General features: G+C 51.0%; 3 protein-coding genes across 9 annotated transcripts; 1 reads left to right on the top strand and 2 right to left on the bottom strand.

The window, feature by feature from the left end:
• The first annotated feature begins 123 nt into the window (after positions 1-123).
• LOC122382195 (contactin-3-like) lies at positions 124-13,207 on the top strand. 7 transcript variants are annotated; one of them, XM_043367202.1, is made up of 7 exons: positions 124-330; positions 1,182-1,268; positions 1,914-2,171; positions 2,680-2,855; positions 3,480-3,609; positions 11,231-11,380; positions 11,787-13,207. In XM_043367202.1, exons 2-7 carry the CDS (start codon positions 1,190-1,192, stop codon positions 11,930-11,932), a joined length of 939 nt encoding a protein of 312 aa, XP_043223137.1. In that variant the 5' UTR covers positions 124-330; positions 1,182-1,189; the 3' UTR covers positions 11,933-13,207. The 7 variants fall into 7 exon arrangements, with proteins under 7 accessions (XP_043223137.1, XP_043223139.1, XP_043223138.1 ...); XM_043367204.1 differs by having other exon boundaries at positions 138-159; XM_043367203.1 differs by having other exon boundaries at positions 145-211.
• On the bottom strand, positions 6,416-8,007 carry LOC122382194 (venom protease-like). Its single transcript, XM_043367197.1, has one exon. It carries the CDS (start codon positions 7,777-7,779, stop codon positions 6,499-6,501), a length of 1,281 nt encoding a protein of 426 aa, XP_043223132.1. The 5' UTR covers positions 7,780-8,007; the 3' UTR covers positions 6,416-6,498.
• LOC122382193 (testisin-like) lies at positions 8,752-10,700 on the bottom strand. Its single transcript, XM_043367196.1, has one exon. The coding sequence runs from the start codon at positions 10,619-10,621 to the stop codon at positions 9,197-9,199; it is 1,425 nt and encodes a 474-aa protein (XP_043223131.1). The 5' UTR covers positions 10,622-10,700; the 3' UTR covers positions 8,752-9,196.
• Positions 13,208-13,294: the final 87 nt, after the last annotated feature.

Genomic DNA, 13,294 nt, shown 5'->3' with positions numbered 1-13,294 from the left:
TTGTTTAGCTTCCTAAACAATGTTTTCAACCCCATAACATATTTTGCATTTGAGGACGATTTTACATCATAGTCTCTTATTGCTACCAACTTTGGACCTCTTTTTCAATATCCTTAATTCCTTGCATCTATGTCCCTTACCAATACTTGACCAATACAAGTCCCACACACAATTGCAATTGAAGTTATTCTCTATTGTTGGGGCCTTGATTGTTGGTACCTAGTTTAATTTTGCTTGTCCTGTGTGGTACTTTTCTTTCAATGTTTAGTGTTTTACCTTCAACATAGTATTTCTTTTTAACCTGTACAAGCCTTTCGATACTTTCATTGTGTAGGTAAAGCATATAGCATCAGAGTCGGATTTCATCCCAAACATCAACATTTGTCAGGCTCATTTTGATTTTGATGTTTCATCAAATTGAGTCTTTCTGAAGGTGTTTTAAAAAAGTACCTGCTTTTCGGTCCTGCTCCACAATTTCAATTAATTCTAGTGTGCATGATAATAAGTTTGTACTTTGTAGTAAGTTTCAATTTGTCAGACAGGACAGGTGTCTCAAGTCAAAAGGCTCAACTGACTGAGCTAAATTAACATATGCTGTAGGCAGGGATGCAATTTTTCTTCCAACCATGTGTTATGCTAGGGGCCAGTGCTATAGAACTGTCTGATGTGCTCCCAATATTATTACTGATAGAATGCATGCAGTCCTATGGACTTATTACTCGGGTCTTATTACTCTGGTCTTATTACTCGAAACGGTATCTAATGACCTTTACTTCAGTTAAATACTTAAGGTAAATACTTATCTCATCAATGTTGAAACTCTGTACAGTGTACAGTCACAGTGTACCTAAAGGCCCTAAAAGTCACAAAGGATATAAGTAGGCCATTGCTTTTTATATGCTACCTATGCTTTGATTCTGTTTACTACTTGAAGGCTGGCTGCAGTGTCTAGTAATTGCTATCAAATGAGGTCAACTAAATGATATAGGTAAAGATTTATTGGCTGGCATGCAAAGCAGGCAAGGCCCTGGGATACTAATGATATATATTTCTAGCCTCTCGTTTTTTCTAGCCATCAGTAAATTTTTTATAACCTTATATTTTTGTGTAAAGTGAATGAGTGTGCTATTGAAAGATGTTGAAAGCAATTATTCCTATCAAAAGTGATGTTTTTATCATAGGAATTTCAATGATGCCCACATTTCTGTCTGGAATCTGGATGAAGATGCTCATTCCACTACTTGGCATTACACTTCTCCTTGCTGGCTGTAAGTATTATTCATCTATTGCATCAGGTTTAATGCTGAAAACATGTTAAGAAGGCTGGTAGATACTTTGCATGACAAACTATGCATTTTTTACTATCTTTCTTTTAATTATTTGTGTGATATAAGAAATAATTCCTCATTGAGTTTAGTGTAAGAAACAATTTCAATATTCTGCTTCAAGTTATGATTTTACCTAATTACCAAGTTACCTACCTGTATTTGTTTGTGCTCTACCCTGCTCAACTTGTGAATGTTATTTTCAAGATTCAGAATAAAGCTGATGGTAATGATGCAACAATATCCATTTACAATGCACCAGTCAGATGTCATATCTCAGTCAATGCTTTGGTACCCCTACCACTCATCTCCCAACGAGTGGTAGGGTACCACAAGATCAATGCCCTCATTCCCAGGCTATATTTCATCTCCTGATGGGGCCAAATGGACAATGAATAGTGTCTGGCTCTTAACTTGCTCTAATGGTCAATTAGCTGCATAAATATGTTAACATTTCACAGCATTCTTTTGGATACTACTTCATTGTCCCCCCATAACCTGGATCCTCAATCCCCCTAATCACCACAGCCCTATGAACACCCCCAGGATTTCATTGACTACCTAACCGACACCTTTGTGTGGCAACAGTGGCGCGGGCCGAGCCGGGCCCGCCGCCGCTAGTGACGGCGGCGCTCGGACAGAACGTCAGCCTGCCGTGCCCGGGCGGTACGGACGGTGACGCCGTCTGGCTGCGCGACGGCCGAGCGCTGGCCGACGCGGCGCCGAACACCGACGGCCAGCTGCTCGTCACCGACGCCTCCGTCGACGACGAGGGCCTGTACGGGTGTCTGCAGCATGGCGGCGAGGACACGGGCGACGTGAAATACGTCCGACTACTGGTCAAACGTGAGTGGGCCGGTGGGAAACTGACTGTGGGTAGGTGGGTCGGCGGGAGGCGTGAATGGGTCGGCGGGAGACGAGACGGGACCAGCGGGGAACGTGAGCTGGTCGGTGAGAGACAAGAGCTGCTCATGTGGGGGACGTGGGTGGGTCAGCGGGAGAGGCGTCGGGAAACGTGAGTTTTGGGTCTTTGGGAGACGTGAGTGATGGGCCGTTAGGAGAAGTGAGTGATGGGCTATTGGGAATCATGAGTTCATGGGCTTTGGGGGACGGTGTCTGCAGTGGGCATTGTGTGCCCTTATTTACATGGCTTTGTCCGTGCACGACACCACGACACTACACGGCACGGCTGTGTCCGTCACTGGTTTAATTTGGGTGGTAGTATCGCTGTGTTGCTGATCATGACCATGCGCAGGTGATAAAACCTCCTTGTGCCACTGTCCTGTCTGCTTCTGAAGGTGGACGGGGCCCTTGTAGCGGCTCGATGGACTTCTAACCGCCGTTTCGTCCTCAGGGCCGCCCGGGCCGCTGGTGAACGTCTCTGTGCGCGCGCATACGGTGCTGGCCGAGCTGTTCTGGCGCGCCAACGACACGGGCTCGGTGCCGCTGACTGGAGTGGAGCTGCGCTACCGGGCGCTGGGCGAGCAGCACTGGCGCCGCTCGCTGCCGCCGCACGTCGCGCCGTCAGAGGTGCGGCCGTGATACCTGTAAACGCCGGAACGCCCGGACTCTGCCGTTCTGCTGGCATCACTGCTTTCGTTCTCATTATCAGTGGAATACTGAGTTGGGAACGGGGATTGAACCATTTTTCTCTCCCCTCTTACATCACCCGAAACTAAGCTAGGGTATGTTGACGTGCGACGAAAAAAAGAAATGTTTCTTCACCGTATCATATGGTTTGCGCATTACCAAGAAAAAGAAGGCGCGGCGGATAAAGGGGATTACAGCGCGTACTTTGCCTTTTGACGTACCTTCAACGTGATCGTCATCGTGTAGGTTTTTACAGCTGTTCAAACGGTGTTTTATCTGTTATAGTTTTTATTAAATTTTTCAATATAACCTATATCATTGGATCACTTTGACACCTCAACACCATATAGAATGTTGTGTAAAACTGATCGCTGTCGAATTGCCGCCTTTGGTCCGAGTAGCAGTTGCACTCTGTATCGCAAATATTTCCCTAACGGGTAATTTCTGCAAAAGTGGTTTCGGGCACACCTCTAGCAGTGTTGCGGGCACACCTCTAGCACTACCAGCTCTGGAAGTTGGGGATGTCGCCGGCAGTCGGCTGACTGTTCCCGTCCCCTCTTGCAGACCCACCGGGAGCTCTACCACCTGCGGCCCAACCGGACCTACGAGTTCCGCGTGTGGGCTACCAACGAGATGGGCGAGGGGCCGCCGGTGACCGTGCAGGCCACCACGCGGCCGGAGCCCAGTCAGCTCGGTGAGTACCAAGTACCCGCACCACCGACACGTCACCCGTCCGCCAGGGTGCACACAGTGTGGCACTGCTAGATAGAAAAGCGAACGTGAAAATGACCACTACTCTGTGCTTTAAAAGTTGGGGAGAGTCTGGCAAAGCGGCCACCCATCGTTTTAGCCCTCCACAGCTGGCGTCAGTTCCAATATTTTATGGTTTCCAATTATACTTGTCTTCGCGGTCGTTCGAATGAGCCAGACAGGGGTTTCAGGCCCATCGCCGTTGTTCTGTGAATTGTGAAACACGGAAAAACATTTCTTGCCAGGCTTCCAACTATGTTTACAATTTTTGAATGTTATATTATTCCATAACCGCTTGGAATTTTTATTAGCGTTCTTGTCCATGCATTGCTTGGTTAGCTTGCATGCCGTCTACCAATTTTAATGCTGTTTACCCCACTAATAGCTGAGCTGGAATATTATTGTCTCGGACGGTATGCGCGGGGAAAGTGGCCGGGGCAAAGTGGCCAGCCCCTAAGTGGCCATAAGTTGTTTCCATCTGGATAAAAACATTATTTATATTCAAATGTATCGTCATGCATCTTCACCACTTTCCGGTTATATGAGTTACTAAATAATGCAATTACATGTTTTTCCATGAAAATTGTTTCTTTGTTTACCTACAGGTGGGAAGATGACAAAGTTAACATCCATCCTCGCTTAAACCCTGTCAATACCCTAGTCGTATATGAGGCAACTATTCTGTTTCTCATATCGGGACTTGAGAAGTCGCCGGTGGCCGCTTTGCCCCAGGGTATGGGGCAAAGTGGCCAATATGCATAGGTTTAAAGTTTTGTCAATACCTCCCATATGTGAACGCCTTTGGAAATGAAACGCAGTCCGGCAGGTAATTTAATAGGGATCACATTGGTATGGAGAGATTCTTTCCAAGTTTAATAATCAAGCGTCGGCATCGTAAGAAGCGTTAAGGTGGCAGCTGGGGCATTCCACGTCAAATCGAACAAAAATCGGCTGTTTTGCACCTTACCATCAGCGATTTCATTATAAATTTGTGAGCGGGTTCCTGTGTGGCCCCGGACATTACATTGATGTTTTTTGCACATTCTGGCCACAGGTCTTCTAAATATAGGGCATCAAATTTTTACAAAATGTTGAATCTTTATATTTTTGAACGACCATAACTTTGGTTGTACTTGTTTGATTTGAATGAAATAAACCTTACTGTTTAGGTAATTTCTTAAGCATTTGTTTAGAATTGCACCTACTTAAATATATGACCTTGAAATTTGCTTAACTCTGTTCTTAAGCACAAATATTGAAATAGCAAAAAACACGTCACCTTCGATTTGGCTCATTTTCATATATTTTATTGCCTACCATATTCTTAACAAGCTGTGAAAAAATTAGAGTGGGCCATTCATAAGTTTTGAAGAAAATTGCACATATGCAAACGTATGTTAGCACGCGCAGTGGAGGGGGAAGAGCGAATTTCGCCCACCCCTCCTGTTTTTCGCCAATATCTCATAAGATTAATGCGAAATTAATTATGGCTACCTGTCAAGAATTGAACTGGACATCTCATCGTGCAAGCAATAAGAAAATCGGTTCACAACTGTTCTAGTAATAGCGGTGTAAAGTGAACATCCTGTCGCCGCAGCGACGCGGCGACTCGGCAACCGCCGCCGACCGCTACGCGCCGCCTGAATTGTAGACTGTGCCGGGACGGAACGGAACGGTTCCGTCTTTACATCGCGCTCCCTACCGCTGATTACGTTCGATTCGCGTCAAATTTTGTGAGAAGACTAAGAAATGTATAGGCAATCTTATGGTGAAAGAATTTTGAAAATCGGTTGGTAAACAATTGAAATATGAACGTGTAAACACAAAATTGTGATTGCTGCGTTTCCCGCATCGGCCGAGCCCGCCTCAGCCGGCGACATTTTACTCTTAGCAGGCCTCTTACTGCCATATTTATTATTGGATTAACTAGAAATTCCCCATAAATACTAAAAAAAAATGTATGTTCTTTCGTATAGTGAAGATCAAAAGACGTGAAGATATCGTTGGGTGATAATGTTTTCGTTGAATTTACTTCATGATGCATTTCCACACGGCTCAAAATTCACCGCAAAATACCGTTTGCCTGAGACACTTTTACTATGGTTTGACTACGATGAATGCTTGCCTTGAATGCTTGACTACGATGACTATGCATTTCCATTCTCGCAGAGTTTGGGATATCACTTATCAGCAATCATTCATTTCAGAAAGTGTACACAAGCAAGCATGTCTTGACTCTGTCTTTCAAGGTCACGCGCGGTTGCGTGATGTTGATGCATGAAAACGGCGTTTGCCGCGAAAGTTATGAATGGCCCACTCCAATTTTTTCACAGATGGTTAGGAACATTGTGACGGACATAATATGTAAAAATTACTCAAATCGAAGGTGACGTGTTTTTTGCTATTTAAATTTTTCTGTTTTAATTCAAGGTCAATTGCATTTCAAGGTCACTTCAATTTAATTTTATAATTAAAAATCAAAGCCTTATCAATTGCCTATAAGACCCTGTTAATATCATTTTGATACCAGAAAAGGAACCAGAGTTATAGCCATTTAAAAAATTGATGTGTGACATTTTTCGCTATATTCGATGACCTATATCTCAGCGATACGTTATCAAATTTCGAAAATATTATACTTAACTCAGTTTTGAACCATGCCCAGTCTGCCTACAAATTTTCAGAAAAATCGAAGGGGATGACGGATTTCGGTGTTTGATTTGACGTGGAATGCCCCAGCTTTGCCCCACTCTCCCCTACGCATAAACATGACCATTCGAATCGCTGCCTCTGTCTTGATTGGTGATCACTGAGCATGTCACCCGGGTCGGCTCTACGTGAGCTGCTCGACGATCCAGTCCCGGTAGGCGGCCACCTTGGTGTAGACACCGGGGAACTGGGGGTTGCCGCAGCCCAGGCCGCCAGACACCACGCCCACCAGCTGGTACGAGCCGTCGGAGAGCGCCATCAGCGGGCCGCCCGAGTCGCCGCGGCACGCGTCGCGCGGCTCGGCGTCCCGGCTCTCGGCGCACACCACCGTGCCCTGGAAGCCGGCCGGAAAGCGCCTGTCGAACTGCGGCACGTCCCGATAGACAGCCTCGCAGGCGGCCGGGTCGGTGACGCGCAGCGGCGCCTCCTGCAGTATGTCGGGCGTGCGGCCGCCGAACTCGAGCAGGCCCCAGCCGGCCACGGCCACGTCCCGTCCCAGGTGGTCGGCGCCGGCCGGTGGCAGGCAGATGGGCTGTACGGCGAACGTGGCCTCGACGGGCGCCGCCAGCCGCACCACGGCCAGGTCGTTTTGCGGGCCGAGCAGGTAGCGCGGGTGGCGTACGATGCCGGAGACGTTCCGCTGCTGGTGCTGCACCTCGTCCGGCAGCGTCAGGTCGTGGTCGGCGATGCGCGCGCCCACGGTGCTGGCCTCCTCGGGTCGCAGGCAGTGGGCGGCCGTGAGCACGTGGCGGTCGGTGATGAGGGTGCCGCCGCAGAACCAGTCGCCCAGACCGGCGTCTGTCCAGCGACCGAACAGCACCATCCACGGCCACCGGTGGCCCGCCTCGCGGGGCCCGCCCAGCAGCGATGGAGGCTCGGTCACCAACTCCACGTCACGACCGCCCACCACGTCCGGCTCGATTTGGTCGCCAATTTCCGGGTGGGAAAGATCATGCTGCGGGGGTAATACGGCGCGTCGTTGGCGCATTATAAATCCCCGGTCCGTTTTGGGAAGTGTCGGATGTTCGTCGTCCCTCACCGTTCTCGGCTCTCCGCAGCGTTCTGGAAGAGGAGGCGCTGTTGGGGTGACTGCAGAAGGGCCGTCAGTGACGGTTAGAGGAGCATCACTGACCGCTAGCGGACCTTCCGTGGTCTGAACGCTGGCTCCTGGGGCGGCAGCCCAGTTGAAATCGCAGCACACCTCGACTCCGTGCTCTGAGAAGCCACAGACGACCGGTCGCCGCCGTAGCACATGCTCACGGGTCCGGAAGGCGGCACACTCTCTGATGGGCACACACCGCTGCCGGGCGTCTCCACACTGACCGGGACTCGGTACAAACTCAAAGGCGGCTGAGAGGGCGACCAGAATGGTCAGCAGAACGACCCTCGGACAGCTGAGCGGCATGGTGAGCGGCCGGCCGCCGGCGCACTGCTCCGTCTACTGAGATAATGTGGCCTCCGGCGCTGCCAATGACGTTTCACGGTAGCTTCTGTGCTGTATGAGTTGGTAAATCTGCCTACATTGCGTAAGTCGGGCAACCATGCCACACTGGTGGCGTCTGGAATACGGTGTTACTTACGCCACTCAGTAAACATCGATGGAAATGTCTTCGTTCATAGAATACTATCAACTATTTGCTAACATTGTACCGTGACAAAAAGTAGGTTTAGGTAGTTTGTTAAAGTGCATGGTAGTTTTCATATTGGCATGTTTTCATGTTGACTGACACTTGAATATGAGGTTTGTTGTTTTGGAACATGGTTAATTCAAACGTAGATGGTGTTGTGCTATTAACATTGTCTGATAATGAGGGAACCTACTCGTACCTCTCATTACCGTGTATAATCTCGTTTTGCCGCTTTAAGCGGTTTGCAATATCTCAATTATCCTAAAGAGGGTAGAAACACTAGGATCAAAAATACAACCGAGGTACAAAGCCTGCAATCGTATCAATTTGGCACGTAACATTCAGAGGAACATGGAGTTTTGGAGTACCTATGAACTGTCCTACCTAATGCTCACCATGTACTCATATGATGTTATACATGTATCTTGTATCTATTCATATATCTTGAACTATCGGTTAAATGTTTGAATGAGGCAGCTTTTATTGCACCATGACGCGCAGCCTGGCACCCTTCATCGGTGTCATGTCTCGTCTGTTGCGCGTCTAAAATATGGTTCACTGCACTTTTTGTCCTTGCGAAACGTGACACGTTTGTTAGGCTTCGTAAGAATTATCTGGAATAGATTGCAACAGGCATATCATCGACTGATGATTTTTGCTGCGATGAAACCATTTTCACTCTTTGATTTTTTTTCTGACGTCTTTCCACTACAAAAATGGTGCGCATGTCTTCATGATTTCAAAAAGAGTTTGCGCAAACCAGCATACATTTATTTCGGTAGCACACAGTAATAATCGTGCCGCTCCGTTTTCACGTTTGTACCATTTGGTGCGAATGCTTAAAAAACAACGTCTTGGAACAACTTTCGATCCGGTTCGCCTGACCTGATCAGCAAAGCCAATTTGGCAATGGGAAATATGATATGATTTGCCCCTTGCTTGTATGCTTATGATCAGCGCCGACAAATTCATCGCAAAATATTTAGCATTGCACAGTGCAAAATGCATCATTGATGAACGTTGCGCTACCTATATTTCTATTCTTCAGAAGAACAGAAGTTATGTGGTTCCTCCATTCAGATAGCATACCCCGACCCTATTTCCTGTGTCCCATGATAAGGCTGCGCACTCGGTATGCTGTGCCACCGCCACTGTCTTGATTGGTGATCACTGAGCATGTCACCCGGGTCGGCTCTACGTGAGCTGCTCGACGATCCAGTCCCGGTAGGCGGCCACCTTGGTGTAGACACCGGGGAACTCGGGGTTGCCGCAGCCCAGGCCGCCAGACACCACGCCCACCAGCTGGTACGAGCCGTCGGAGAGCGCCATCAGCGGGCCGCCCGAGTCGCCGCGGCACGCGTCGCGCGGCTCGGCGTCCCGGCTCTCGGCGCACACCACCGTGCCCTGGAAGCCGGCCGGGAAGCGCCTCTCGAACTGCGGCACGTCCCGATAGACAGCCTCGCAGGCGGCCGGGTCGGTGACGCGCAGCGGCGCCTCCTGCAGTATGTCGGGCGTGCGGCCGCCGAACTCGAGCAGGCCCCAGCCGGCCACGGCCACGTCCCGTCCCAGGTGGTCGGCGCCGGCCGGTGGCAGGCAGATGGGCTGTACGGCGAACGTGGCCTCGACGGGCGCCGCCAGTCGCACCACGGCCAGGTCGTTCTGCGGGCCGAGCAGGTAGCGCGGGTGGCGCACGATGCCGGAGACGTTCCGCTGCTGGTGCTGCACCTCGTCCGGCAGCGTCAGGTCGTGGTCGGCGATGCGCGCGCCCACGGTGCCGGCCTCCTCGGGTCGCAGGCAGTGGGCGGCCGTGAGCACGTGCCGGTCGGTGATGAGTGTTCCGCCGCAGAACCAGTCGCCCAGCCCGGCGTCCGTCCAGCGGCCGAACAGCACCATCCACGGCCACCGGTGGCCCGTCTCGCGGGGACCGCCCAGCAGAGACGGAGGTTTAACCACCACCTGAACGTCGTTGCCGCCAACTATCGGATGGACGATGTCAACTAACGCTGGGCTGATTTCCACCGTTACTGGACGAAGGGCACCCATTCTCTGCTGCAGCTCAGTATCTAACTGCGGCCGATTCTGATTAAGAGCTGCGGAGCGGGGCTCGCCGCATTTCGTGGGCAGTGGAGTCCGGCTGACGATTGGCTGAGACCCGTCGATGACGAGTTCGGGCTCAGTACTGTCCGTGACCGGTAAAGAGCTATTGTTGGTTATGTCGGTGCTGTTGTTGATCACGGGATCGCTGCTGTCGGTGATCAGTGCAGCACTGTCGTTGAACAGTTTCAGGTCGTCACTGACTGACGGAGGACTCTCAGTGACTGGTTCTTTAGTGACTGGTTCAGGACCGTTGGTTACCTTCGTACCACCGATAGCTGTATCAGATCCCTCCGTCTCTGGCTCAGCTTCATCGCAGCACACCTCGACTCCGCGCTCCGAGAAGCCGCAGACGATCGGCCGCCGCCGCAGCACCTGGCCACGGGTCCGGAAGGCGGCACACTCCCTGATGGGCACACATCGCTGACGGGCGTCTCGACACCGACCAGGGTTCGGCACAAACTCAAAGGCGGCTGTCACAGTGATCAGAGTGGCCAGTAGTACGAGCCTGCAGTTGAGCCACATGGCTGGACGGTCAGCCGTCGGTGCACCCCGCGACTGCCCCTCCCGACTCACTGCCGGCGCCTCTGTGTATACCAACTCTGTATATGCAGGGGAGCCTCACAACTCCGGCCCCGACACGCGTGTTTGGCTAATCTACGTCAGGGCAGCCCCGAATGATGACGTCACAGAGAGGTGGCCGTCCTGCAGACTGGACTATGTGCTTTCCGAACTCTGGAACTACTGGTCCTTTATCTATATACTTACGCTAATATTTCCCCGTGATCATATCCCCTCTTGGTTGTAGGTATGATTGTTCATTCTCTGGAAAAATTGGACCTGTTCGTTTCCGTGTCGCAATCGATTAATGTGTCCGACATTCAATTTGGTAGATATATTGAGTTTTGGACACTCCCAGCCAAACTTTCCACGCTTTGTTTAACTTGTTATCACACTATCACGGGTAGATCTGACTCCGCGTTACCTTTTGTTCTCCGGTGCCGTCCACGACTTAGTCCGACCTGTGCCCCCTTCCTTTGTTTCCTCTGACTTGACTGTTCCCCGTATCATCCACATATTTGACCTGAACTGACCCGATCTGACCTGACCTGCCGTTCCCGGCGCCGTCCGTAGACCTGGCGGGCAGCCTGATGGCCGAGGCGGTGGTGCTCGGCTCCGAGGGCTGGGTGACGGCCGTGCTCGTCGCCCTGGTGCTGGTGCTGCTGGTGATGGCCGCCGGCGCGTGTGTGGTACTCCGCGGCCGGCACCATGTCCCTCCCAACGGTCAGTCGGTGTCGGCGGGGCAGCGGGGTTGGGGAAGGATGACGTATGATGCTATGGGTTGGTGCTACGTGGCCAGATAGTGTCATCATGTACCGACAGTAGGCTTTGGTCCCTGGGTTCATTGCCCCTGTTGGTCCCTGATTATTGTTCAATGACTGAAAGGTTAACCATGGGGGGGGGGGGGCGGAGATTGACCATTGGCTGGCCAGGCTGAAGCAGGCCATATTATGGTTAGGTACTGATACACCTATTACGTCGTGGGCGTTTTTCCATTGTTATATCGAATAATTAAACTATAGTGTAGTAAAACTGTCCCGTTCTGTGTGTTTGCTATCGGTGGCTGTCAGTGTGTCGGTGTACCGCCGCAGTCTGTCTCTGACATCGGTCTGTCTTTGTCCACCATCAGGAGACAGCGCAGAGAGTCTGGAACTGGTCTCTCATCTCGAGCAGCCCGGCTACGAACTGGAGGTGATCGAACAGGACGAGAACTCAAACAGCCAGCGCGCGCAGCTGCTCAACAACAACGTCGAGATCCACCCGGTGCGGATTTGAGGAAGACAGACCGGACACGGATCCGACGTCTCCTGATCGGATCCGGTGTCCACGAGATCCAGCTGGTGGTACTCTGGCGACGTGGATCCAGGGCTTGAATGAATCTCAAGACAGGCGAGCGCCGTTTGGGTCGAGAGGCGTATGGACAATGGTGGATCGGAGACCCAGTGGCCGGGATGGTATCTGTGCACGAATCACTGTCGTTTGCGAGCATATCGCTGGGGAAGCGGGGATCTGATGGCGTCTTTCAGGCCGGGCGCTCGGCGACCCGCCCGCGCGGTGTACTCGTACCCCGGTACCGCGGGGTACGTGCAGTGCGATACCGGGAGCCGAGGCTCGCCGCCGGAATCAAACACATAGTGGTGCTCAAACTGGAGTCGGCGCGACAACCGCGGCTCATTGGCAGCAAAAGATGAGATAGCTGTAGATAAAATGTTGTGCGGCCGAGTGGCGGCTCTGAACAAATCCACGTCTCGAGCGCGATTGTACCCTGATGTTAATGGTGTTGTGGTTAATGTGGTTACTGCTTACTGGAGACCTGCTAGCACTTGTTTTATTTGCACTAGTACGCCTACGCAGTTTATTTTGTACACAGTTTACATGTACATTGAGCTGTCTGATGTAGGCGGGTGACGTCTTACCGCTCCCGACAGCAGCGGCGGACTCATTGGAGAACGTGACTCAGTCTGGATGTTTGCTAACGTATGTGTCATATAAGAGCGGCATTGCGCGGTCCGACCGCTCTGTGCGTTATCATGGCGGGCTGTATGTAGTCGCTTTTACTCTATGGTTTCGCTGTGATTTACATCGATAGTCGACTCATATAGCGGAACATTGATGAAACGCTGAGGCTTTCTGAAGGCTCGTCCCGCTTATGTCTATGCGCAATATGTTTACTTTGTTCTATGTATTAACAATATTTTGATGTGATGTTATGCATCGACATTTAGTTTACTGGCATCGGGTAAGGTGGTTGTTTAGTTTAGGCATTAACGGAGCTACATGTGTTTCTGAACGGGCGATCTTGGTGGCTCGTAGATCTTGGCTGGCTGGACTTGCGAAGGATTGTGATTGCGTAGCACCCTGTGAGGCAGCTGCCGTCCCCCGCTAGTCTGACGTCGGCCCTCCCTGCCACGGTCCGGTGGGACCAGCGAGCGAGCTCTGTAGGCCCTTCGCTGCAGCCTGGGACCGACACTCCCAGCAGACTGCCTGAGCGATCGGACTCATTGCATTCTGTACGATATCATAGCATAATGTAATACACCCATGCGATAAGTGTTTCGTTTTCCTGGTGGATCGGAGGAAGGTGACGAGTGTCGCGGAAAATTGTCTCAGCGGCAGAAGAATGGCCGTTGTTTTATG

The sequence above is a fragment of the Amphibalanus amphitrite genome, unplaced genomic scaffold (genome assembly GCF_019059575.1).
Source record: "Amphibalanus amphitrite isolate SeventyFive unplaced genomic scaffold, NRLGWU_Aamphi_draft 000135F_arrow, whole genome shotgun sequence".
Taxonomy (NCBI): Eukaryota; Metazoa; Arthropoda; class Thecostraca; order Balanomorpha; family Balanidae; genus Amphibalanus; species Amphibalanus amphitrite.
Note: the sequence above shows the minus strand (reverse complement) of the source record. Positions and strands in the feature narration are given on the sequence as shown.